This window comes from Bos mutus, chromosome 8 (assembly GCF_027580195.1).
Source record: "Bos mutus isolate GX-2022 chromosome 8, NWIPB_WYAK_1.1, whole genome shotgun sequence".
Lineage (NCBI taxonomy): Eukaryota > Metazoa > Chordata > Mammalia > Artiodactyla > Bovidae > Bos > Bos mutus.
In genome coordinates, this window is record NC_091624.1 from 83,225,764 (window position 1) to 83,251,494 (window position 25,731).

Below are 25,731 nucleotides of genomic sequence, written 5' to 3' on the forward strand. Positions count from 1 at the left end.
AACTGATAGTTTTTAAGGAGTGAAAGAAGACAAGAAAAAAGGAAAACCTTGTAACTCAAAAATACTCTACTGAGCAAAAACAGCCTTCAAAAATGAAGGCAAAAGAGAAAGACATTTTCAGATAAATAAAATAGAGTCGTTGAAAGTGGATATGAACTATAAGAAATTCTAAAAGAAATGCTTCATTCTGAAATAGACAGGAATGAATGAAGAACATAAAAAATGGCAAATATTGGATTAACAGTGGGGACTATGACATAAAACTGTTAAAGCAAAGGTTAGACACCACATTATGGGGTTTATAATACACATAAATGTACTACCATAAGAATAGTATAAAAGACAAAAGGTGGTAAGTAAAACTATACTTTTGTAAGTTTCTTCTATTTTATGTGCAACAGTACAATATTAACTCTAACTTGACTATGGTAAGTTAAGAAGGCTATGATAATCATTATAGCAAACACTTAAGAAAAATTAAAAGGGCTATAGCTAAGAAAATAATAGAGGGATTCTACTGGAAATATATATATATATATATATATATATATATATATACATTTAATTAAAGCAAAAGAAGGCAGAAAAATAAGGAGGGGGACAAACAAGGCAAAAAAAAAAAAGCAAAATGGCAGTCACAAGTGCAAACATATTAACTGTTGTACTGAATAAAAAAGTAAGACCCAATTAAACGTATTTACCAAAAAAATATAATTTAAATATAAAAACAAAGCTAGATTTAAAGCAAAAGAATATATGCCACGCAAACACTAATTACAAAAAAGCATGAACAGCTTTATTAATATCAGACAAAACAGATTTCAAGACAAGGAATATTATAAGGAGTTACATAGGAACATTTTATAATGATCAAAAAAGGTTACTTTATTAGGAGATAAAACAATTTAAAAATATATAAGTCCAATAACAAAGGTTCTAAATACAAGCAAAGAGTGGCAGAACTAAAGGGAGGAATGGATGACTCCAGAATCAAAGCTGAAGATTTTTAACACTGTGAGTAAAAGATAGGACAACCAGATAAACACGAGTAAGGACCCCGAAGATACGTGAAGGACACTACGGTCCCCTCTAGCTGACATCTGCATCACTGCAGAAATGCAAAGGGACAGTGTTGTTTCAGAGTCTGAACCAAAGACATACCTATCTATACCTACCATTTTAAATTTACAAATGGTTTTTAGGAGAGAAAAACTAAGATTATCTAATCAGAAATTACGTAAGTACTTTCCAGCTATTTTTCTCCTAAAACTCCATTTATTCTGTTGTCTATTCTGTTGTCTTTTAGCATTGAATACACACGCAGTCAAAATTCAAGTGCATTTTTACCAACACTAAATTTTAAAAATCTAGTCACACTTATTAAAAAACTTTAAAGTACATAGTGGTATATAATACAAGAATTATTTAAAAACCACAAGAAGGTGGTCATAAAGGTACAAACCTTGTCATAAGATTTTTCATCAGTCTTAATTTTTAACTTACTTATATATTTGGTAACTTGTTCTAATTTTGAGTCCACCTTTGATGAAGTTGATCATATTTTCATCCTGAAAACAATTCAATTACATAATTAGATCATTTAGCAAATGATTCTTAGACTGTCCCACAGCTGTGTAGCTGCATGATTAGAACAAAACACTGTATCCTTTGAGGACATGATTTTAAATTAAAATATTCTTCTTGCTTTACATATGAAATGCCTTTTTTGTCATCTTTCTTCCAACTTAGAGGACAAAAAAAGGAAACAATTTGTAAATCCTTGCGGAACTTTAAGGATGTAACAAAGAAAGTAATCCTCACCAATTAGGGGCCATAGAGTTAGTCCAATGGCACCCCACTCCAGTACTCTTGCCTGGAAAATCCCATGGATGGAGGAGCCTGGTAGGCTGCAGTCCCTGGGGTCTCTGAGAGTTGGACACAACTCAGTGACTTCACTTTCACTTTTCACTTTCATGCACTGGAGAAGGAAATGGCAACCCACCCCAGTGTTCTTGCCTGGAGAATCCCAGGGATGGGGGAGCCTGGTGGGCTGCGGTCTATGGGGTCACACAGAGTCGGACACGACTGAAGCAACTTAGCAGCAGCAGAGTTAGTCCAAACCTACTTTGATAAACATCAACTACTGAGCAATTTTCTTTTAGGTTCAATGGAGTTCAAAATGGCTGCTCCAAGGATTTTCCTGGCTGTCATACTCCAAGTAACAGGATTATGGTTCTTCATTAGGGGGTACTTTAGCAGGCCATCTACTTAGAATTGTGAATTTCATTTGTATACATTTCCAGACCAAAAATAACTGATCTGGATTCTAAATTTGTTATCACTAGCATGAAATTTTGCTTGGGAATTTTGTTTGTTCTCCTTGCCTGATGGTCATCAACCATGCAACTGAGGCAATTGGTCTAAATGAGTGACCTTTTTAGGGTGAGCATTCTAGGATTCTAAGAGTCTCTTAATAAAGTATATAAAATAACTGCTTTAAAAATGCTACTCTAATAGATGGTGCTAATGGAGAATGCTTTTCTAACCCATTAATAACAGAAACATGCTCTGGTATTTATTTCCTGTGCACTTGAGCATCCTTCCGAAGCCAGAGAAAAACTGACTTTAGTTTGTTAATTTCATCACTTAAATACTTAATACTTAAATTATTAAAAGAATCAATAAATATAAAATTCACTATGCAATTTAAATGCCCATTTTCTGATTTGAAGGTAGCTTACAGTTACACAAGTTCCAATAGTGTCCAGGAAAGAATTTCTTAAATTGGAATAAAATCTGCTTCAAATAAGAATATTTAATTCCCCAAACATTTGCGGAATGCCTATTTTACAGCAGGCACCTAATTGCAAAACGAGACAAAAGCAAACACAATATGCTAAGGGATGGAGACATGCACACACGGACGGAAACATGCACAGGTTGCCACAACAGCACGAAGGTGGCCTGGGATGTGAAGAGGTCCAAAAAGCTTCCTGGAAGCATCAGTGCTTGCAGCGTTAAAAAAAAAAAAAAAAAGATTAGGAAATAACCAGATGAAGGAAAAGAAGGCAGATATGAACTTTGCAAGCAAAAAGAAAAAAACCTTTCAGGGGAAAGGCAAGGAAGCATTAAAGATCACGGTGTGCTTGGCTTGGGCATCTGTGCTTATATAACACAGCACTGCTACAGAAATCTATTTCAAAGAAGGGAATGACCAAGGAGTAAGAAAGCTACTTGTACTTTCCCACTCAAGTACGCCACCAGCAGGCGAGGATGTCGGTAAGAAGGGAGTAGGGAACTGGGAGAGATGCCAGTTGAGTTTTAAAAAGCCTTCCCCATTTGTGATATTCTGACACAGAACCACTGCCATCGTCAATGAGGGCTACTAAACGCTGAAGCCGAGACATGAGCAGGCGAGATGCTCCCCTTGGAGTGGGTGTACAATTGCACAAGGGAGAGTGAGCTGGAGGGAAGGGAAACTACAGACCAAGGGTCCCCAGGTTGCCATGAAGTCTGGGGAGGCGCTGATGAGCCCCTCACTAGAACAATTATGGTCAGAATAAAGAAGAAGAGCTAGGGCTGATTAACCTTCAAAAGGTAAAACAGCATAATCATGAGCCTGACTGGATATGGAGGCATGAGGAAGAGGGAAGAGCCATGGGTATCCCCAGATGTTGAGTTACAAGCCCCTAAACATTTTTTTAAAAACCCTTTGAATCAAAGATTTTACTGTCAAATTCCCATTTGAAAAACGCATTAAAAAAACACACACACAAAAAAACTGAGGGCCTCTGTGACTAGCCTTATGTATACTAAGGCAGTGAGACTGCTTCAGGCATGATAATATGTAGAGTTTTAGGAAACAGGGTCATAGACCAGATTGATTTAATTTTCCTTAACCAGACTCCAACCTATCACGTCAGTCAACCTCCAGAAAAAGAGAAAAGCACTCTCAGTTCGATGTAAAGCATTGAAATCAAGGAAGACTTTCTCCATCTTACAGTTGAATTTCTGCCCCCTTACCATCTCCACCCCACTTCTACCCCACTGTATCCATCACTGCCACCTGTGTGGCCACCTGTTAAAATTCGTATTTTTTTTTTAGAAGAACTGGAAGCTACAATGACAGGCCAGTTACTGGTGATAAGAAATCCTAGAGGTGAAATTTAAATGCCCCTGAGAAAAACAGTCATTGTTTTGTTTAGTGACTTCTTTCAACTGCTCTTCCAAAAGAAGAAATAAAAGGGGATGAGAATACAAATAGCAGGGAAATAAAATCTGAGGTCTACATGCATAACTGAGCTTTGCTGAAGCATCTGGCGCAAGAAGGGAACAGCCAAAGATGCTGAAGCCAGTCACCCCTGTGTGCAGCCCTCCACCATTAGCAAGCTCGCAGAGGCGTAACCTCACAATTCTCACACAGAGAAGCATCCTGAGATGAGGTGTGGTAGGTGCAAAACAGCTTCTTTAAAAGGCAGTGGTTCCCAACAGACTGAATTTCAAAACAGCGTCTTTTAGGTGCATTTGAGTAGGAAAAAAAGATCCCCAAGAGTCTTCTTTCAGCCAAAGTTTACGAGCAATAACAAACAGCTTTCATTATAACTCTAAGTGGAAAGAACTGAAGACACAGAATGAGCCGCATCTTTTTCTTTGTCATACTTAGCAGGCTCCCCGGGTGACACTGATGCTAAGCCAAATGTTCGTTACCTGCACAAACGTGAGGGCTGCTTTCTGTAGGAGGCACTCGGCATAACAGATTTCAGCATGCATTTCCTCTATTAAAAACAAATAAAAGTGTATTAAGGAAAATCCCACACCCACAGTAATTGCTCTGAGATATTTAGAAAAGACAGATAAATCAGCCCAGAGGAGACATAAAAACCTAGGTTGCTTCGTGATTGCATAGAAGTGGAATGATGACCTCAGCTCTCAAGGCCTCAGCAAGATTTTTCCAGAATGTGTGAAATGCTTTGGGGAAGTCATCTTTGGATGGATTCACATATAACTCCCAAGAGTCAGGCCCTTGGTGTCAGAGATCCAAACTCAGCTCACAGGAGGAAACCAAAATGGAAAAGCACTTTTTGGGAAAAAAGAAAACCACTTGTTTTTTTTAACTTAATGGGAAACTTCAAGTCTACCACTGGGATGGATTGAAAAATTAACCTGAATATACTAATTCTAACATCAAAAATATTATGAAGGCATGATGGTCACGACAATGGTTAGGCACACTACCAACTTGAAGAGAAAGCAGTAATTCCTGAGGATTCTAGGAAAAAGAACCAGCTTGCATGTCCAACTCATGAGTCCTCATTCAGGGAAGACTTGATGTAAAAAAGTTAGCACTAGCACAGTTTGCGGGTATTTGCTTTGTGCGTGTGTGCATGTGGGTACGTGTGTCTGTTTTCAGCTGTGCTACACGTAGGGTCTTAGTTTGCCGACCAAGGATCGTACCCACACCCGCTGCACTGGAAGCATGGAGTCTTAACCACTGGGCCACCACAGAAGTCTCAGTTGGAGGCTACTTGGATCACTGAGGTATCTAGTGCAGGAACAAGGCACTCACAAGAGGGCTACATAAAACTATGTCTATATCCCCTGGACACACAGACGTGTGGCCTATCTTCCTAAATAGTTCATGATACCTGTGGAGACTGGGGAGGGAGGAATCTTTGCTTTTTTTTTTTTGTATAAACAAAATCAGCAATTTACTGTTTTATCCATAGGATACAAACTAGTGTGTTATTTACGTAAATGAGCTTTGGGGTTGGGGTAATTAACAGCCTGGATTTTAGCAAAGGCCCTGCCACATACTAGCTACAGAACCTTAAGCAAGCTACCCTTCCTCCCTCTGCTGGGCTCCTCATTCTTCAAGTCCAGCTAATGACATCTCTATTTCAAAGCTAAAGAATTCAAGTGCTGCCTGTAGTCACTGTGCAGAGTAAGCCCTCAATATGCATCAGCTACTTCCACTAAGATTACTCCCCTTGGCCCATGTCATGCTTTTTGACAAAACTTCAAAAAGTAGCACATTTTTAAGTGATGCAAGTAACTGAAAAACGGGATATTTCCATGTTGATGAAATGGTGTTGGATCTAACTGGATAAGACCTAGTGCCTTCCTTCTTTCACTTAAACACACAGGACACCTCCCCTCAACACACACACACACACACACACACACACACACACACACACACACACACACACACACTTTGTTCTCACAAACTGGTTCACCTTCCTGCCATGCTCATGTTCCAAAGGCTGATTGACAAAGAAGCAACAACGCAATGAAGATCTTTCAACAGCACGTGTGAGAGGGAGCCAAACCCACAACAGGCCAAATTCGAGGAGCTGCGGACAGCGCACGTTCTGGCAGCATTAACAGCCAGGGTCTCCATCCTTCAGAACGCCTCACTTTAAAGGGTGCCCCCTGGATTTTCTCAGTGGGTTCAGTGGGAGAAAAACAGGTAACTTTTACAGAGTCATTTGAACATCCTTTCCCAGGGAAACTTGTAACAAAGTAGGAACTTTCGGTAACTATTCCCTTTGGAAGCCTGCTTAGTAACCCAGATGGCTGGCTTGGGGCATGTGTTGAGGTGGTGAAGTTGCCGCTGGGCGAGAACCTCTCGGTAGAGAGGCGGCGCGCAGAGCCCTGCGTGGCTTGGCCGATGGCGCGCCTCCGGCTGAAGTACAGGGTGCGCACAGGGAGGCGTGGGCTGTGAACCTGGAAAGGAAGTCGGGGCTAAATGATGGATGACCTCTGAAAGGAAGTCGGGGCTAAGTGATGGATGACCTCGGAAAGGAAGTCGGGGCTAAATGATGGATGACGTTGAATATCCGCGTCTGGGCTTCATTCAGCAGGCAATGGTATTGCAGCAAAAACAGAAATGAGACCTTTCTTAAATAAAAACGAGACTTTTCTGATAAACAAGGAAAACAAGGAAACAATGAACAGGCGGGGGAAAAACATAAACAGGCCCGAATGAGTTAAGCAGTTTTGGTTACTGTCTAGAAGCTACTACTAACAAACACTTGTGGCCAGACTGGTCCTTTTACAAAGCTAAATAAAGCTAATTACTCTCTGACTCCATATGTATTATGAATTCTACTCTGCACCTGGCATTCTTCCCCTGCACACACCCCCTGTAGCATTCTTCCTTTCAGAAAGGAGGTCACAGGCTTATAACTTCTGAAAAGACCAACTCCAGTTACTGAGTTACCTGATGCCATCTGTGGCCATTTTGAAATTTTGCAAAAAAAAAAAAAAAAAAACAATGCAAAACTTTCCTTAGGATATAAAACCTCTCCTTATTTCTGAGGAAATGGGGCACGGTTCTTAAGGCACTAGCCTACCGTGTTTCCCCTTTGACTGGCTAAGAATAAAGCTCCTCTTTATTTTTTTTCCTCCGAATTCTGTCTCTGTATTTCTATTTGGCGTTGGTGGACAGGGAGCCAACATTCTGGCATCAATGGTGAGACCTTGCAGAGATCTGAGCAGAGGGGTAGATGGATCAGAGTTAAGCTTAAGATGGACAAATCAAAGAGAAGCATAAAGGACATAACAGGAAGGCAGAGATAAAAGGCAAGAAAGTTTGAACTGTATTTTCTATGTATAATGACTCTTTGAATTAAATCCCTCTTACATTCTAAGAACTGTATACAAACATGTGTTTTTAAAGACAATTTGAAAGCCATTTAATATGCCAGCCATGAGAAGAATGGGTGTGCCCTATCTTCAATCCACAAAAAGTTTAATTAAATATCCTTACTCCTACAAACCACGAGCCACTCAAGGATAGAAATGGAAATTACCTATAGGGAAAACAAATTGCACAGTAAATCTACGATGTTTTGACATGCTCCCTTGAACACAAAGTCTGTTTGGATTGCAGCGACAGCCAAATTCATTAGGAATAAATGCAACTTAATTTATAAAAGTCTTATCTCTTCACTCGGATTGATTTATATTGGGCAGCCCTTAGCTTTCAAAATTAGGCATTTGGCATTTACAAGTAGGTACCTACCAGCACATCTCTTAATTATAAATTCGTTAGTTCACTGAAGGGAATATCTTCATTATGCAGTGAAGTGTTAGCTAAGCATGCTTTCAGACATGGAAGTCTAAATAAACCTTATTTCAGAATAAAGTCACAGGCTGATGTATTTTCATAACTTTTAAATTAGGATCTTATTTTTTTGAGCAGTTTTAGGTTCACAGGAAAATTGAGGGAACGGTAGAGAGATTTCCCATATATCCCTTGCTCCCTGGCTTCCCCCAACACGCACAAACTCACCTATGATCAACATGCTCTCCCAAGGGCACGTTTGTTACAACTGGTGCACCTCCACTAACATATCATAATTCTGCCATAGTGCTCACTAGGACCCACCCTTGCTGGGATACATTCTATGGGTCTGGACAAACGTATAATGACATGTATTTAACCATCATGATTTCACTGCCCTAAAAATCTCTCTCTGTATTCCACCTAATCATCCCTCCACCCCATCCCCTGACAATGACTGATCTTTTTACTGTCTCCACAGTTCAACCTTTCCAAGAATCTTATATACTTAGAATCATACAGTAGGTAGCCTTTTTCAGATGGGTGTCTTTCCCTTAGGAATATGCATTTAAGGTTCCCCCGAATCTTTTCATGGCTTGATAGCTCATTTCTTTGTAGCACTGAATAATATTTTTCTGTCTGGATGTACCATACTTCATCCATTCACCTAGTGAAGGTCAAGTTTTGGCAATGCTGAATAAAGCTGCCATAAATATTTCTTTGCAGATTTTTGTGTCAACACAAGTTTTCAGCTGTTAGTTTTATAAGAAACTGTCATACTATCTTGCAAAGTGGCTGCACCATTTTGCACTCTGACCAGCCACGAATGAGTGTTCCTGTCCCTCCACATCCTCATGGACACTTGCTGGTCTCTGTGTTCTGGATTTTGGACACTGCGTTGTTGTTGTTGAGTCACTCAGTCGTGTCTGACTCTTTACGACCCCATGGACTGCAGCAGGCCAGGTCTCCCTGTCCCTCACCATCTCCTGGACACTGTGTAGTGGTATCTTATTACTGTTTACTTTTTAATACTTCCCATGCCATGCCCAAAGACAGAATAAAGAGATAAGAACACAGTACCACCTATTTTTAAGATGTCTAACACAGAAATAATTTAGCATTTCCTTCACCACATGTTTCTACCCACCTGCAGAAGTTGCGGGGAACAGGGGAAACAACTGTGGCTTAGAGAAAGGCAGGTGAGGTCTGAACACGGCTCTGCTAGGCGGGTAACCTTGGACCATTTGTCTAATCCCCCTGATCCTCAGTTTCTAGTCTATAAAAAGGAGGTTACACAGGGTGGGCCTCCCCGGTGGCTCAGCAGTAAAGAATCCCCCTGCCAATGCAGGAGACACAGGAGACATGGGTTCGATCCCTAGGTCAAGAAGATACCCTGGAGGAGGAAATGGCAACTAACTCCAGTAATCTTGCCTGGAGAATCCCAAGGACAGAGGAGCCTGGCAGACTACAGTCCACAGGGTCACAAAGAGTTGGAGATGACTGAGCGTGCACACACACACACACACACATAATAAGCCCACGTTTTCCAAAGTCCACAGCAAGTTGATAATAATCTTCTAACAAAGCAAAGAAAACTTTACAATGAAACACACTAAAAAATATGTCTAGCACAGACTCGACCACTAGGAACGATGGACCGCATTATCCAGAATTGCTCTTGCCTTAACTGGCTTCTTTGACAATTTCGTGTTACCTCCTCCAGAGAACTAGTCTGACAGTGATAACACAGGCACAAGCGCTCCTTAGATGACAGAGGCTCTGTTAGACACTGGCCACATTTGAAGGACGTTTTCTCTGCTACAGGAGTACTGCAATGCTCCTTTCTTATAAACCATTCTGACTAGAGCATAATGCTAATATGACAGGACTCATCATGGAACTTCTGCCCTAATCTCTGTGGGAACATCAAGGAAACAGCAAAAGGAGTCAATTTCTCCCAGCCATCTGATCAACATGCTGAAGATATGTTGGATTCTAATAGTCCGAAATGTGAACATTTAGGACATTCCTGAATTCTAGTAGTCCTAAATGTTTACAAACCAAACAGTTTCTATACTGTAAAACATCATCATTATTTTAAAGGTATCAAAATTACTGACCTTGAGAAAAAAATGAATAGCTTATAGAAAAACGGAAACTCTCACACATGGATGAGACGACTATAAACTGACCTAATTCTTCAGAGAAAAATTGGTGAGATCTATAAATGTTTTCTATTTTCAAACCCTCAGACCCAGTAACTCCACTTTTAGCAAACTATCCTATGAAATACTAGCAAAAATGCATGAAGTTATAGGTACAAGAATTTTCGGACAGCATTATTTTTAACAGCGAAAAAAACCAATATAACTGTCCTTCGATACAGAAAAACTAATTTATGGTATTTGTCCTAATGAATGCTACATGGCTATTAAGTAGAATGAAGTACAATTTATATGTGTTGACCTGGAAAAAGTCAATGCCAAAAAATCACACTGTAGCACATGTATCACATGTTTCTACACTTGCAAAAAATGAATAATAATGAATTACTATAAAAATCCTATGTCTATGTTCTGCATATATTTGCATATGTACAGAGAAGAGTGTGCAAGGCATGAAAACCAACTGCTAACAGCGGTTACTTCTGGAGGGTGAGTAATGATGGGGAGGAGGAAAAGACATTCCATTTACTTATCTTATTCACTTCAATGTTGAATTTTATGAGCATAACCATGCTTTAATTTTTCAAAGAAAGGAAAATACCCAATCTTTAAATGCCCCTTACCTTCAGTCAGCTGTTCCAAAGATCCTCTTGAAAGAAGACTTGAGAAAGACTCTACAACTGTGCATTTCTTCCTGTATCTGCACAGAATACGTAGAAGAGATGAGAAGTAGAAAGAAAAAAGTAATAAATCAAGCACATTTTCATTTCATATCCATTTCAGCTGTAATCACAACAAAGGGTCACCAGAAACAGAATTCTAAACCCTAAAGTCTGCAGGGCAGAGATCACCATTTTGAAACCTGCACACCCAGTTCCAAGCACTGGCACCCTGTGGGCATTTAATCCAAGCTCACTGAACATGTTTATGTGTGTGGACAAACCTACATATAACAGTCAGTACTGGGAGCTTCCTGGGAGCTCAGCTGGTGAACTGCCTGCAGTGCAGGAGGCCCAGGTTTAATCCCTGGGTCAGGAAGATGCCTGGAGAAGGAAATGGCAACCCACTCCAGTATTCTTGCCTGGAGAACCCCATGCACAGAGGAGCCTGGCCAGGGTACAGTCCATGGGGTCGTAAGAGTCGGACACGACTTAGTGATTAAACCAAACCAACAGTCAATACTAACTCTGTCATGCCCCTTCTCTGATCTCTATGGCTAAAATCAGTGTTTTTGTGGTTAAGGGTCACTTCACCACTGGTTAAAAATGGAGTTAGAGTGCAGTGTTTGGAAACTCTCTTCATTTGAGGGGCTAGAGACATAATTACAAGAGGGCATAATTTCACTGTTAAAATTCACCAATGCTAATTAACGGCTTCTACTAGAGGCTTCATATACACACAAAACTGAAACTCCATGTCATTTCCACCAAGCAAAATTGTTCAAATATGGCCATTTAGGCAAATAAAAGACCCACTTCTGCATTTACAGCATTTCCCACATAAAAAATGCTCCTTGGTTGGCCTGGAGTACCAGGCCAACATGTAGTACCTATTCTGTCCACCAGGGGGACCCCAAGAGATGCTTGCTGCTAAACCCACTGAAATTCTCAGTACTTTTCCGTAGCTCAAATACCAAAAAGGAAACAGTACGGTAAGGATGCCATGTGCTCAGCCACACCAGCATCATAGGATAATTCCTTAGGGGAAATATTTTTAATCTCTCATAAAAGTACGGGAGGCCAGGAAGCTTTGATGCTCTAAGTCCTTTTCCATAACCATGGCCAACTTCCAACAGAGCTCTCAGTGAAGCAAAGTACATCCATTTTGTCACACAGACAGAAAGGTTTTTAGGTGTATCTCAAGTATTTAATTACTCAGCTCATACTTCTGGCAGGTTTGTAAGGCGTCCTTCATGGCAGAAATGCCGTTTTGGATGTCCTGTTGCTCGAAGGTCATGACAGCCTGCAACACCACGATGGTACTGTAGCCCAAGGCATGGTACATGCTCTCCTTGGCCCTGGGAAGAACATGGAAATGACTGCATTTCAATTCAACTGAAAAGAATTCAGGTTTCATCTGACAATAACCACAAGAAATTCTAGTTCATCCAAGGCATCACTTTCACAGTAACGACTTTTACTCCTCCACCACAATTACTGAAATAACGTGGACTACGAAAGACACGCCCAAAAAAGCTCAAGCACTGGGGACTTTCCAGTTCAAGTCCAGGCTGCTGCTGCTGCTGCTGCTGCTGCTGGTGCTAAGTCGCTTCAGTCGTGTCCGACTCTGTGCGACCCCATAGACGGCAGCCCACCAGGCTCCCCCGTCCCTGGGATTCTCCAGGCAAGAACACTGGAGTGGGTTGCCATTTCCTTCTCCAATGCATGAAAGTGAACAGTGAAAGTGAAGGCAGGAAGCAGGAAACTTGCCAGGTTGAAGCAGAAAGTGACGTATGCTTTTCCCTGTTTGAGCACAAGGGGGCAGCCTGCCGACTCATTTCTTAGAAAATGCTTCTAAGCAATCCTAATTTTTCCCACTTGTACAGAAGCAGTCCTTAGCTCTGAAATAAGTGTAAAATAAAAGCCATTGAAAATATATTTTGTGACACAGAAATTATGAAAGATAAGGCTTGTTTAAAACCATCCCCTCCCTTCTCCCAGGCAGAGGCCATGAGGAAGCAAGATTTGGGCAATCAGTCAGGTCAGCCACAAAGGGCCCAGACAAAACTTCACGGTAGACTTCTTACCAAATCTCACCTCATTATCTAGGAATCCTGATTAAAGTTCTTGATGATTCATATTATCAGTAAGAACTGCTTAAATTCTTAAGGACATTTAGTCTGAACGGATGGCACAACCCAGACTCTCAGGCTGTGAAAACCTCACTATCTCTTTCCTCAAAACTTCTCAAGCTATGTTCATTAGTTAATTATAAGATTTACAATAATAATGTGTGGTTTTGTTTTTAATTCAAATACAATATACAACAGCCTGCTGCTCTGCAAAACAAATACAATCCACGTTATTCCTTCTCCACCAGAAAGAGTCTAAACATCCTTTCAGAATCTGCAGTTAGTCCCAAACAGTGAGGGCACTGCTGATTCAAAAAAGAAAACAAACAACATGCAAGGAATAAGAGCAACCCAATGTAAATCAGTAATTGTAGTTTTTAAACGTCACCTTTTTTTAAAAAAAAATTCTGTATTGAAGTATAGTTGATTTACAGGGGCTTCCCCAGTGGCTCAGGGGTAAAGAATCCACATGCAATGCGGGAGCCACAGAAGACTTGGTTCCATCCCTGGGTCGGGAAGATCCCCTGGAGGAGGAAATGGCAATCTACTCCAGTATTCTTGCCTGGGAAATCCCACGGACAGAGGAGCCTGGTAGTTACAGTCCATGGGGTTGCAAAGAGTTGGACACGACTGAAGGGGCTCAGCACGCAGCACACATGCATAGTTGATTTATAATGCTGTGTAATTCTCACATTTCAAAGCAAAAGCTTTTCCAAGAGGAAAAAAAAGTATTTGAGTGGGGGAAAAAAAAAAACATGTTTAACAGTGAAACATTCAGAAAGATCAGAGGATATAAAACTAGACTAAATATAAGATCATGTTGTTTATTTCATTCGATATTATGACCAGCTGCATGTCAGTGGAAGAGGAAGAAAGACTTTTTGAATAAAAAACACAGGAGACAGGCAGGAAGAATAAGAGAGGGGAAATAAGGAGAGAACGACTGGCAGAGAGAGAGAAGGAGGGAGAGAGGAAGACAGATGGATACAGAGATAGAAGATGATCTGAAGGACAGACAGAGATCTGAAGGACTAAAGAAGACAGAGGGGAAAAGGTAGCAACCGGCAAGGTAGAAAATGTGAGTGTTGGATGGAGACAGCACTGGGCAACTTCCTTAGGCCAGGGGCTTCACCATCTATTTTGTTGTCTGTTGCTAACCTCTGAATTGCTAACTAATTGCAACTCATCTAAATCTCAGAATTACCACCGCCTCAGTAGGCACATTACTTTAAGTCCCCTATGTACGAATCTTTAAGTTGAGAACTTTCTAAGATTCGAATGTGTGTTCTATCAACATCAGGAATCAGTAAAATTTCAGCTTGTCCTCCATCTCCTATCTCTGATGATCCTTTAGCTCTGGCATTGCCCACCTCCTCTCCCTCCTCCAGTCAGTAACTCTTCCTGCCTGTTCACTGGATGCCGGCCCCTGGATGCCAGCTGTTGAACTGTACTACGGTACTTTTCAAGATTAGTGAGCGAGTGAAGTCGCTCAGTCGTGTTCGACTCTTTGCGACCCCGTGGACTGTAGCCCCCCAGGCTCCTCCGTCCATGGGATTCTCCAGGCAAGAATACAGGAGTGGGTTGCCATTACTTTTCAAGGTACTGTAGTGTAAAACTAAAAATGTTTTATTTTTTTGGTTTTTCATATATTATTTATGTGCAAAGTATAAATGTATTACAGTACAGTATTATATAGAGAATTGTGTGAGTTGTCTACGAACAAACTAGACTTAGAACACACTCTCAGAACAGAATCTGTCTGTATGTAGGGGACTTACTGTAATTTCTAAGAATCAATGTCAATGACTAGAGTCACATCACCCTCCCCACCCTACTGACTCCTCAAAGGAAAGAGTCTTGCTCCTGTGCCCACAAGGTAACCGTCTTGAAATTATTATAGGAGGTCTAAGTTTCATCCAGGTCAGTGACTGTGTTTGAAGGCATGAAAGTGAAAGTGAAAGTGAAAGTGAAGTCGTGTCCGACTCTTCACGACCCCATGGACTGCAGCCCACCAGGCTCCCCCGTCCCTGGGATTCTCCAGGCAAGAACACTGGAGTAGGTTGCCGTTTCCTTCTCCAATGCAGGAAAGTGAAAAGTGAAAGGGAATTTGCTCAGTCGTGTCTGACTCTTCACGACCCCATGGACTGCAGCCCACCAGGCTCCTCCATCCATGGGATTTTCCAGGCAAGAGCACTGGAGTGGGGTGCCATCGCCTTCTCCACATGAGGTAAGATTATTCCTGTCAAGCTCTAGTCACACTGTACAGATGGACTAGGGTCACAATGAGACCTAGGAACAAGGCTAAGCATAGGTTTTCCTGCTACATCATCAGAATTGATAGGTACTATTCAGTGAAATGGGGCTTCCCAGGTAGCTCAGTGGTAAAGAATCTGACTGCTAATGCAGGAGATGCAGGTTCAATCCACAGGGTTGGGAAGACCCCCTGGAGGAGGAAACGGCACCCCAGTCCAGTATTCTTGCCTAGGAAATGCCTCAGGCAGAACAGCCTCATCGGCTACAGTCCATGGGGTTGCAGAGTCAGACACGACTGAGCCTGCACGTGAGCGCTGTTAACTGAAATGAAACTGATTCATCACATAAATCAGGAGTCCCAAGAATATTTTCATTATCTTGAATTTCTTTTTAGCCTCCGAGATTAGCATATTTTAGTTCTTCCCATGTCCATTTCAAATAACTTTTCTCAACCAGATTTAAGTTCAGAGGAATACCCATAAAAATATTTCACTGAAGAAAACCAAGTGAAGCTCTACAAAACTAAGAAGACGACATTATTTGAACAAGTATAGAAAAAGACAGGAGAAAGAATCAGAAATGCTCTAATGATTAAAGGTGATAAGATAGGTTTGTTAACTGGATATTAAACCAATCAAAAGAAGTCTCAACAAAATTAGCTTATAAATATTCAGATGGAAATGCAGAAAAATTAACTGAAAAGTATGACATCAGAGACAGAATCATCAAAAACATATGAAAAACATATTTTATACAAAAGAAAATTAATTACCATGGTCGAAGCAACTCTAAAGCATCTGTAAATTTGTTACTTAGAAATAAGTTCAATGCAATCGCACATTCTTCGAGGCCACTCCTAAGATCCACCTTAGTTGATAGTGACCTAAAGATCAAGAAAAAAAAAAAATACACAGAATTTTTACAGTTTTTACTTGTAGCAGTCATCACAGGGAGTGTGTGGGTATGTATAATTTGGAGACAAAAAGACTAGAATTCTAACTCTGCCATTTACTATTTATGTCTTTAACCCTTGAAACTTAACTTTCTCATCTGGAAAATGGGAACACTACCACCTACTTCATGGGACTGTTTCAAGAATGGAACCAATTGACAATTAATGCTCATAGCTGCTGCTGCTAAGTCACTTCAGTCGTGTCTGACTCTCTGCAACCCCAGAGACAGCAGCCCACCAGGCTCCCCCGTCCCTGGGATTCTCCAGGCAAGAACACTGGAGTGGGTTGCCATTTCCTTCTCCAATGCATGAAAGTGAAAAGTGAAAGTGAAGTCGCTCAGTCGTGTCAGACTCCTAGCGACCGCATGGACTGCTCATAGCAGTCACTTAATGAATGATTAATTACCCCCACCACTCCAAAACCCACAAGTATAGGCACCATCTCTATCCATGAGCGGAAGCAGAGGTTATTCTGTCTTAGTTTGATTACGTAGGGGTAAGAATGTGCTTCAGGCTTCCCAGGTGATGCAGTGGTAAAGAATCTACCGGCCAATGCAGGAGACTCAGGTTCCATCCCTGGATCAGGAAGATCCCCTGGAGGAGGAAATGGCAACCCACCCCAGTATTCTTGCCTGGGAAGTCCCATGGACAGAGAAGTATGGTGCGTTACAGTCCATGGGTTCACAGAGTTGGACATGACTGAGCGACTGAACATGCACGCATGCACTCAAGAATGTGGTTGGTGGAAAACTGCATTGTTCAAAATCTAAAGAAGACTCCACCAGATTATTGCAAAATAACTGTTGTCTACAGATCTGTGTTTAAAGAGAGACAACAGGCCCAAGATGGAGTCACTTACGCTAAGACTCGCCAGGAGTTAACCAATCAGTTTCAATCTTCTCCAAGAATGTGACCTATAACCAGCTAACCTAGAATATCCTGAGCAGCACTAGGAAATCTGCTGAAAGGCCCCTCCTACTCCCCCTTAGGAGAAACCTAGCCTAAAACAATGCATTCTTGGCTAATAACTTCCTTCTTTCCCCTGTTTCCTCTCTGCTTTGAAAAACCTTTCCTTTCCTGCAGCCTGAAGGAGCTCCTTTCAAATGCTAATTGGGATTCTGCCCAATTCACAAAGAGTTTAATAAAAACAATCAGATCTTCAAATTTCCACTATTGAACTTGTTACTTAACAAGTAACAAGTAACAATTCTGTCCCAGCCTTCAATTGACTTCCTGCCTCCACTAGGGAAGAAGCCAGTTTTGCCTGAATTTGCACATTCATTTCAACATTCCTTTCAATTCAGTTCAGTGGCTCAGTCTCATGTCCGACTCTTCTCGACCCCATGAACCGCAACACGCCAGGCCCCCGTCCATCACCAACTCCTGGAGCCCACCCAAACTCATGTCCATTGCATCAGTGATGCCATCCAACCATCTGTTGTCCCCTTCTCCTCCTGCCCTCAATCTTTTCCAGCATCAGGGTCCTTTCAAATGAGTCAGCTTCGCATCAGGTGGCCAAAGTATTGGAGTTTCAGCTTCAGCATCAGTCCTTCCAATAAACACCCAGGACTGATCTCCTTTAGAATGGACTGGTTGGATCTCCTTGCAGTCCAAGGGACTCTCAAGAGTCTTCTCCAACACCACAGTTCAAAAGCATCAATTCTTCGGCACTCAGCTTTCTTCACAGTCCAACTCTCACATCCATACATGACCACAGGAAAAACCATAGCCTTGACTAGATGGACCTTTGTTGGCAAAGTAATGTCTCTGCTTTTTAATATGCTGTCTAGGTTGGTCATAACTTTCCTTCCAAGGAGTAAGCGTCTTTTAATTTCAAGGCTGCAGTCACCATCTGCAGTGATTTTGGAGCCCAGAAAAATAAAGTCAGCCACTGTTTCCACTGTTTCCCCATCTATTTGTCATGAAGTGATGGGACCAGATGCCATGATCTTCGTTTTCTGAATGTTGAGCTTTAAACTTTTTCACTCTCCTCTTTTGCTTTCATCAAGAGGCTCTTTAGTTCCTCTTCACTTTCTGCCATAAGGGTGGTGTCATCTGCATATCTGAGGTTATTGATATTTCTCCTGGCAATCTTGATTCCAGCTTGTGCTTCCTCCAACCCAGCATTTCTCATGATGTACTCTGCATATACGTTAAATAAACAGGGTGACAATATACAGCCTTGACGTACTCCTTTTCCTATTTGGAACCAGTCTGTTGTCCCATGTCCAGTTCTAACTGTTGCTTCCTGACCTGCATACAGGTTTCTCAAGAGGCAGGTCAGGTGGTCTGGTATTCCCATCTCTTTAGGAATTTTCCACAGTTTATTTTGATCCATACAAAGGCTTTGGCTTAGTCAATAAAGCAGAAACAGATGTTTTTCTGGAACTCTCTTGCTTTTCCGATGATCCAGCAGATGTTGGCAATTTGATCTCTGGTTCCTCTGCCTTTTCTAAAACCGGCTTGAACATCTGGAAGTTCACAGTTCATGTATTGCTGAAGCCTGGCTTGGAGAATTTTAAGCATTACTTTGCTAGCGTGTGAGATGAATGCAATTGTGCGGTAGTTTGAGCATTCTTTGGCATTGCCTTTCTTTGGGATTGGAATGAAAACTGACCTTTTCCAGTCCTGTGGCCACTGCTGAGTTTTCCAAATTTGCTGGCATGTTGAATGTAGCACTTTCACAGCATCATCTTTCAGGATTTGAAAATAGCTCAACTGGAATTCCATCACCTCCAACTAGCTTTGTTTGTAATGATGCTTCCTAAGGCCCACTTGACTTCACATTCCAGGATGTCTGGCTCTAGGTCAGTGACCACACCATCATGATTATCAACATTCCTTTACCCTATATAAATTTGTGCTGTTTTGATATCGCCTTCGAATCTGTTTTAACATCTGCCCAGTTCCCTCCCTGATTAATGATTTAAGCAAAATTTTTAACCTCTGTTCATGTCTACATCTGTGTGAGTCATAATTTTACCCTTTTTAGAAAATCATGTAAACTACTTGTGATTGATAGAAAGTCCGCCCTTTAAAACAAGAGCCATCTCTGAAGTGTTGCAGAGAAGCCAATTCGGACTCCATGTTGGAAACTGTTTCTTTGACTTGCTTTTTCATTGTTTTTGTTATTATAATCATACATAGTAGCCTGCCTCAGAGGACCCTGCCCCTCTGCCTGACTGTAAACCAAAGAGCCTTTGTTCAGCTCATAGAGAGATAATCTGACACTGCCCACCTGTGAATAGAAGGGATTTAACACGCTCCTTCCAAAGGCTGACCCTTCCAGTTTTGCAAAACTGAAGATTCTTTTTACTTTACTTCTTCACTGTCTCTCCCTCTACATTCTGTCCTTTGACTTTAGTTCCTCATAGGCTTCTCTCTTTCTCTCCCAGATTTAATTAAAAAGAACCTGGCATCTAGGCTCCAAAAAGATGGTTACTTTGAGACACTAATCTGCCATCTCCTCGGTCAGCTGGCTTTCTGAATAGTCATTCTTGCCTCAACACCTTGTCTCTCAGAGTCCCTGGCCTGTCAAAGCAAGCAGAGTTAGCTTGGACCCGGTATCAAAATGTTTTGTGTAACAAAACAAGTATTTCTTAACAAGAAAATATCTCAGTAAGGAAACAAGCAGTACAATGTTTCATTTCAATGGGCAAAAGTTGAACTTCTGAGCAACCAGTGCTCTCCATATTCATTTTTTAAGGAAGAAAACAAAATCCCACTTCAGTTACTCATCTTCCACAAGCAGGTTCTGAAATTGCTACAGGGAACCACCCACTCTCTGCCCCCAGGGCTTCTCGTGGCTGGTTCCCTCTTGTTGTTCAGATCTCAGGTCAAAAAGCAGGGAATCAGAGTGCCTTGCTGATCCCAGCCCATCTCATCTCACTGTTCCGTTTGCTCCATACCATTTATTACCATCCAAAACATCTTGTGCCTATATTTGTAGACCTGTTGTCTTTGGCTATCTTTTCTCTCTAGGATAGAAATGCAAGGAGGTTGTTTTCATCGCCGCTGCACCCCGAGGGCCTTTGCTTGTACCTAGAACATAGTAAATCTCAGTAAGTAAGTGTTGTTGACTCAGTAAGTATTGCTGAGTGGACAGGTGAGGGGAATAGAAATGCTGCTCTGGGCAGAAACAAAATTCCTCACACATGGGACCCGAAAGCATCTCTCTTCCAGGGCGGTGCAGACAGGAGACAAGCTCTAGGGAAAGGAGTGAGCTGCGGAGCTCAGAAATTGCGATGGTTAATTTTATCCATCAATTTGCATGAGTAAAGGATGTCTAGATAGCTGGTCCAATACTACTTCTGTGTCTGTGAGAGCGATTCTGAAAGAGATCAGCCTTAGAACTGGTGAACTGAGTAAAGCAGATGGGCTTCCCCGACGTAGGTGGGCATCAGTCAACCTGCTGAGAGCCAAGACAGAACAACAATGGCAGAGGAAGGGTGAATTCGCGATCTCTTCCCTCTCTGAGCTGGGACATCTGTCTTCTGCTCTCCTGTGCTCCTGGTTCCCAGCTCGTCGGGCTTGGCTGAACTGCACCCTGGCTTTCCGGGTTCTGAAGTTTGCAGACAGCAGGTCCCAGGACTTCTTGGCCTTGATAACCCCACGAGCCAATTCCCATAATACATCAATCTCTTCCCCTCTCCCTCAACCTCTCTGTCTCTTGATACAGCTCTCCTATTGGTCTTGTTTCTCTGAGAAACCTCATAGTAACAAACCTCTCAGGAAGAGTCTTCACAAGTAAGTTGCTTAGCACCTCCAGTATGAGTCCACCACAGAATTTTGTCAGTGTTACTTCCTCAACATCTCTTGGATTCATCCTGTGACACCTCCACTATCTGGCAGTGAGCAGTCATTTGCTGCCTAGGGTCTACAGACGTATCTCTTCCCTCACTTTCTCCCCCCACCTTCCCTCCCTCCCAATTAAATCTCTACCTAAAATTCATTCAACTAACATTACAGACTTCTAACTATGCACCAGGCACTCTTCTAGGTTTTAGAATACAACACTGAGCAAGACCCACAGGATTCCTGACTGTGGAAGCACTGTCATTCTCCTGAGGAGGGACAGCACACTGAAGAAGACCAGTAACGAAGATGATCTCAGCCTGCAATAAGTCATCTGGAAAAGAAACTGCTTGGGGAAGCAGGCGGGATGAGGCTCAACATTAGAGAGGATGGTCATGGAAAGCTATCAAAGAGGGGACATCGAGGGCTACAGAGTGAAAGCAGACGTGGGAATATGTAGGTTGAGGGGGAAAGAGAGATTCTAAACTGGGCATGTGGTGAGCGTGGCAGACAGTGAGACGAAATGAGGATAGAAATCAGGCAGAAACCAGAAGCCACAGGGGCAGAGAAGATGGATTTTACTCTAAGAGCAAATGGCAATTTTTAGCTCTGAAATCCCCACTCCCTTTCTCATCACACCTCCCCTTCAACCAGTAGGTTTCCCAGCGTACCTGTCACCTGTTCTCTTAATTCCACTCCCACCAGTTCTCTCGGTACAGCTCATCTTTTGTTACCAGGAAATGGGCTGGAAACAGATACTGGTCCCCGTGCCATACAAACCACCACCTGTGCATCTCAGCTGGCCACACTGGCCCCTGGGGGGATGTATTTGCAAGCCCTGCTTAGAGGGAGAAACAAACGCAGGTGTTCGGCACCTCCCAACACAATGAACTCCACCCTTCTTAGTGCTTTACTAACCTGTTCAGATGAAACTAAGCCTCCTTCCCCTCCAGAATATCAGTCCTACCCTGTGATCTACGAGGAATGACCAAGACAGCAAGTGTAACTGCGACTAGAACTTCTCAAAGACATCTCGGGGTCAGTGGTTCTGTCCATTTCTGCCACCACCACAGTAGCTGAGAGCTTCATCACATAAAGTCTGAATTCTGAAATAGTCTCTAAAAATCCCCCAATTCTACTTTGCTTAGGTTGCTCTCAAACTTTAGTGTGCATTCAACTCACCTGGCAGTACTGGTAAAGAACCCGCCCGCCAATGCAGGAGACCTAAGAGATTCGAGTTCAATCCCTGGGTCAGGAAGATGCCTGGGAGGAAGAAAAGGCAACCCACTCCAGGATTCTGCCTGGAGAATCCCATGGACAGAGGAGCTTGGCAGGCTATAAGCCCAGGGGTTGGAAAGAGTCAGACATAGTCAGACAAAGTGACTTTGTACACACACAGCTCACCAGAGGGCTTGTTAAAAGATACTGCTCAGCCTCACCACCAGAGTTTCTGACTCAGTAGGCCTGTGGAGGACCCAGCAAGTTCCCAGACAATACTATTCTGCTTTAATTCACCCAGGATACCACTCTCAGACTATTCTTCCTAAAACAGATATTCAGTCATACCTCAAGGGGCTGCTCATACTTATCACATAAAGTTCAAACCCTTCTGCCCAGCCCACCACACCTGTCCAATTGGACTAGAGTGACAACTGAAAGTGAAAGTGAAGTCTCTCAGTCGTGTCCAACTCTTTGCGACCCCGTGGACTGTTGCCCACCAGGCTCCTCCATCCATGGAATTCTCCAGGCAATAATACTGGAGTGGATTGCCATTTCCTTCTCCAGGGGATCTTCCTGACCCAGGGATCGAACCCAGGTCTCCCGCATTGCAGGCAGATGCTTTAACCTCTGAGCCACACTATTTAAAAACAGCCATGTATCTCCAGCAAGCTTATGACCATGGCATCCTCCTCCTCAAGCCTGATGTGTGATGTAAAGAAAACCCCTGGGCTGGAAATCAGAAGTCATCATGGTCATTCTCAAGCTGTAACTTTCCGAAAGTCACTTCATAACTGCTTCTGTGTGCCCACAGATTTGAAGCGATGACCACAAAACTTAACAAATGTCTGAAACTTTTGTTACCAGTGCCCTTAAGGACACAGATTACTAACTCGAACTCAAAGAATTTCAGAGTTGCAAGACATTTCAGTTAGCCATGCGCTCCTCTGAGCATCAGGATCCTTCTTCGGAAATCCTTCCTGGCTCTTTCAAAGTGAAGTATAATCAAAAGAAACCACAGTTGTCAATGCATTTTGTGCGACTAAACAAATGAGAGGAAATATAACCAGGGAGGCAAATGGGCTCATTAAAGATGCTCTGGCCAGGAAATGAGAAGACAGAGCACCAGGATACAATTCAACACTTCGTGGCTGTGGCACCTTGGGTATGTCACCTGTCATCCAGGACTGCTGGCTCATGAAATAGAGACTAAACTCCCTCCTTGACTACCACACGGCTTGGTATGGAGGAGCAATACACTGGCAGTTGGTAGAACAAATAGTCACATGAGGAATAAGTACTACATGAGGTAAGGTACTATTATTTTCTAAGAGGTCTAACTACCCACGTACTTGGAACACTGCTCAGCTTTGCAGATGTCCCTCTGGGCTGTTTCACAATAAATTTACAAGTACTTATTTTTACAAATGCATTAGAAAACCTGTTGATTAAAAGGCAGAGTAGGAGTTTTCATTAATTTTTTTTAAAGAAAAATCTTAATTTTTAAATGAAACCTATGAATGCAATTGGAGAAGGAAATGGCAACTCACTCCAGTACTCTTGCCTGGAAAATCCCATGGATGGAGGAGCCTGGTAGGCTACAGTCCCTGGGGTCACAAAGAGTCCCGACACGACTGAGCAACTTCACTTTCACTTTTCATGAATGCAATACTTGAACACACCTTTACTCTATTTCTTACACTTCCCTTCTGTTTCTTCCTTTATAGATCTTTAACTTCTTCCTCTCTGCCCCCTTTCCAACTCAGAAACATGAACAAACCTCACTCATCTCTACTTAAAAATTAGCAAAAAAAAGATTACTTTTTCTTGATTTTGTTTTACTCCTGAACCTCTCCCACTCTTTCTCTTCATGGACAAGAGCTTCAAAAAGGAGGTGATTCTCACTTTCCCTACTTCTCTCCTCCAGTTCATCTTCAGCCACTACAGCCTTGCTCCTGCCGCATTTCCTTGAAACCGTCGAAGCTAAAGGTCTCTGATGACCTAACTACAAACACAAAAGACGCTTTCCAGTCTGTATCCATATAGACCTCTTTGCAGACCTTATTCCAGAACTCACCTCTCCCCAACCCACTGCCCATAGTGCAGCCACCATCTCATGGAATCTTCCTGTCCCGCAAACCTCCACAGCTCAGCATGCTATCATTCCATTAGCTGTTCTTTCATTGTCTGTATTCACGGGGCTCCTTTCTCCACTCTCCTATGTTTCACTCTCTCTTGGAAAGAGCACGTACAGTTCATGCCTTCAACAGCTACACGTATGTTGAAAATTCCCAGTCTACTGATCCAGCCCTGATCTCTTATATCTCTGACTGCTACATACACCCTTTATTCGTCATTGCTTTCAGTAATACTTTTTTTAATTTATTTTATCTCAGCTTTCAAACTCAGCACTATACACGTTGAAGCAGTGGTTACCTAGGAAACTATTGGATCTGTTGGAGAACAATTATGAGGGAGGAATACATATTTCTGAAGATGGCTCAGATTTCCATGAACAGAGACATATGAAATAAAAAAGCAATGTGGAAAATAAATGCCTTCAGATCCTAAGAAGTTATTTTCAACTCCAGCTCCATTCCTCAATCCTTAGAATATTGCACTCCTTTCTTATATTGTGGGGGTTGAGTCCTAAGAAAAACTGCCAAGTCCACAAGTATTGTGAAAACACTCAAAAATAGCTGAAATTTCAAATGGAAAATCTAAAATGCTGACGATGTGCTATATAATTTAAAGTTTAGTAAGCATGTAAGGACAGATGGAAAGCATTCTTTCATGGTACTAAAGCCTTAAAAGAGTTGTCTTAATAACCAATAAAGGAGCAACTTACATATTCAAAAACAGACAGCTGACTAAAATAATTCTAAAATGGACAGGGAGGAATAGTACTTAATAATCTAATATGATATTACAAAACATATTCAGTGGAAAGGAAAAATGTCATGATATGCTTAAAAAAGGTAACCAAAGAGTAAAATTAACATGATCCCAATTCATAAAAAATTATTAATAATATCTCTATATATGAAGAGAAAAAGAAAGAATACACACCAAAAAAAGTTATGGTGATGGTAATACATATTTTATCTCTTCTTTGTGCTTTTCTATATTTACTGAATTTTCTCTGATAATTTCTTAAAATGCCCTTTTAAGTCAAAGTTACAAGAAGAATATAATAAGAAAAATAATCAAAATATTTGATGAAAAACGTGTGACCACACCTATATCCAGCAGCACATGCCTACTGGATATAGCAATGAAATACACCAAAATTCTAACAGTCTGTATTAAAGTGCTCATAATTCTTTCCTCCGTCTTCCCCTCCACCTTCCCAGATGCCTGGCAATATGGTTATATTATTTTACAATAAAATTAATAGTTAAACATTTTTAAGATAAAAAAGGCCCAAAAGGGAGTTGTGACCCAAGAGGTAAACCTGGTTTTGTTTCAGCTTTTATGTAACAGGGCCATC

General features: G+C 41.7%; 1 protein-coding gene across 3 annotated transcripts in view; it reads right to left on the reverse strand.

The window, feature by feature from the left end:
* Positions 1-25,731, reverse strand: part of TTC39B (tetratricopeptide repeat domain 39B) — a 159,740-nt gene that overhangs the window by 48,082 nt on the left and 85,927 nt on the right. For all 3 annotated transcript variants that reach the window (XM_070375919.1, XM_070375920.1, XM_070375918.1), the window contains 5 exons: positions 16,050-16,160; positions 12,119-12,250; positions 10,857-10,933; positions 4,708-4,775; positions 1,504-1,568 (listed from right to left, as the gene is read on the reverse strand). In XM_070375919.1, the coding sequence (XP_070232020.1) occupies positions 1,504-1,568; positions 4,708-4,775; positions 10,857-10,933; positions 12,119-12,250; positions 16,050-16,160 (453 nt within the window). The remainder of the gene's footprint in view (positions 1-1,503; positions 1,569-4,707; positions 4,776-10,856; positions 10,934-12,118; positions 12,251-16,049; positions 16,161-25,731) is intronic.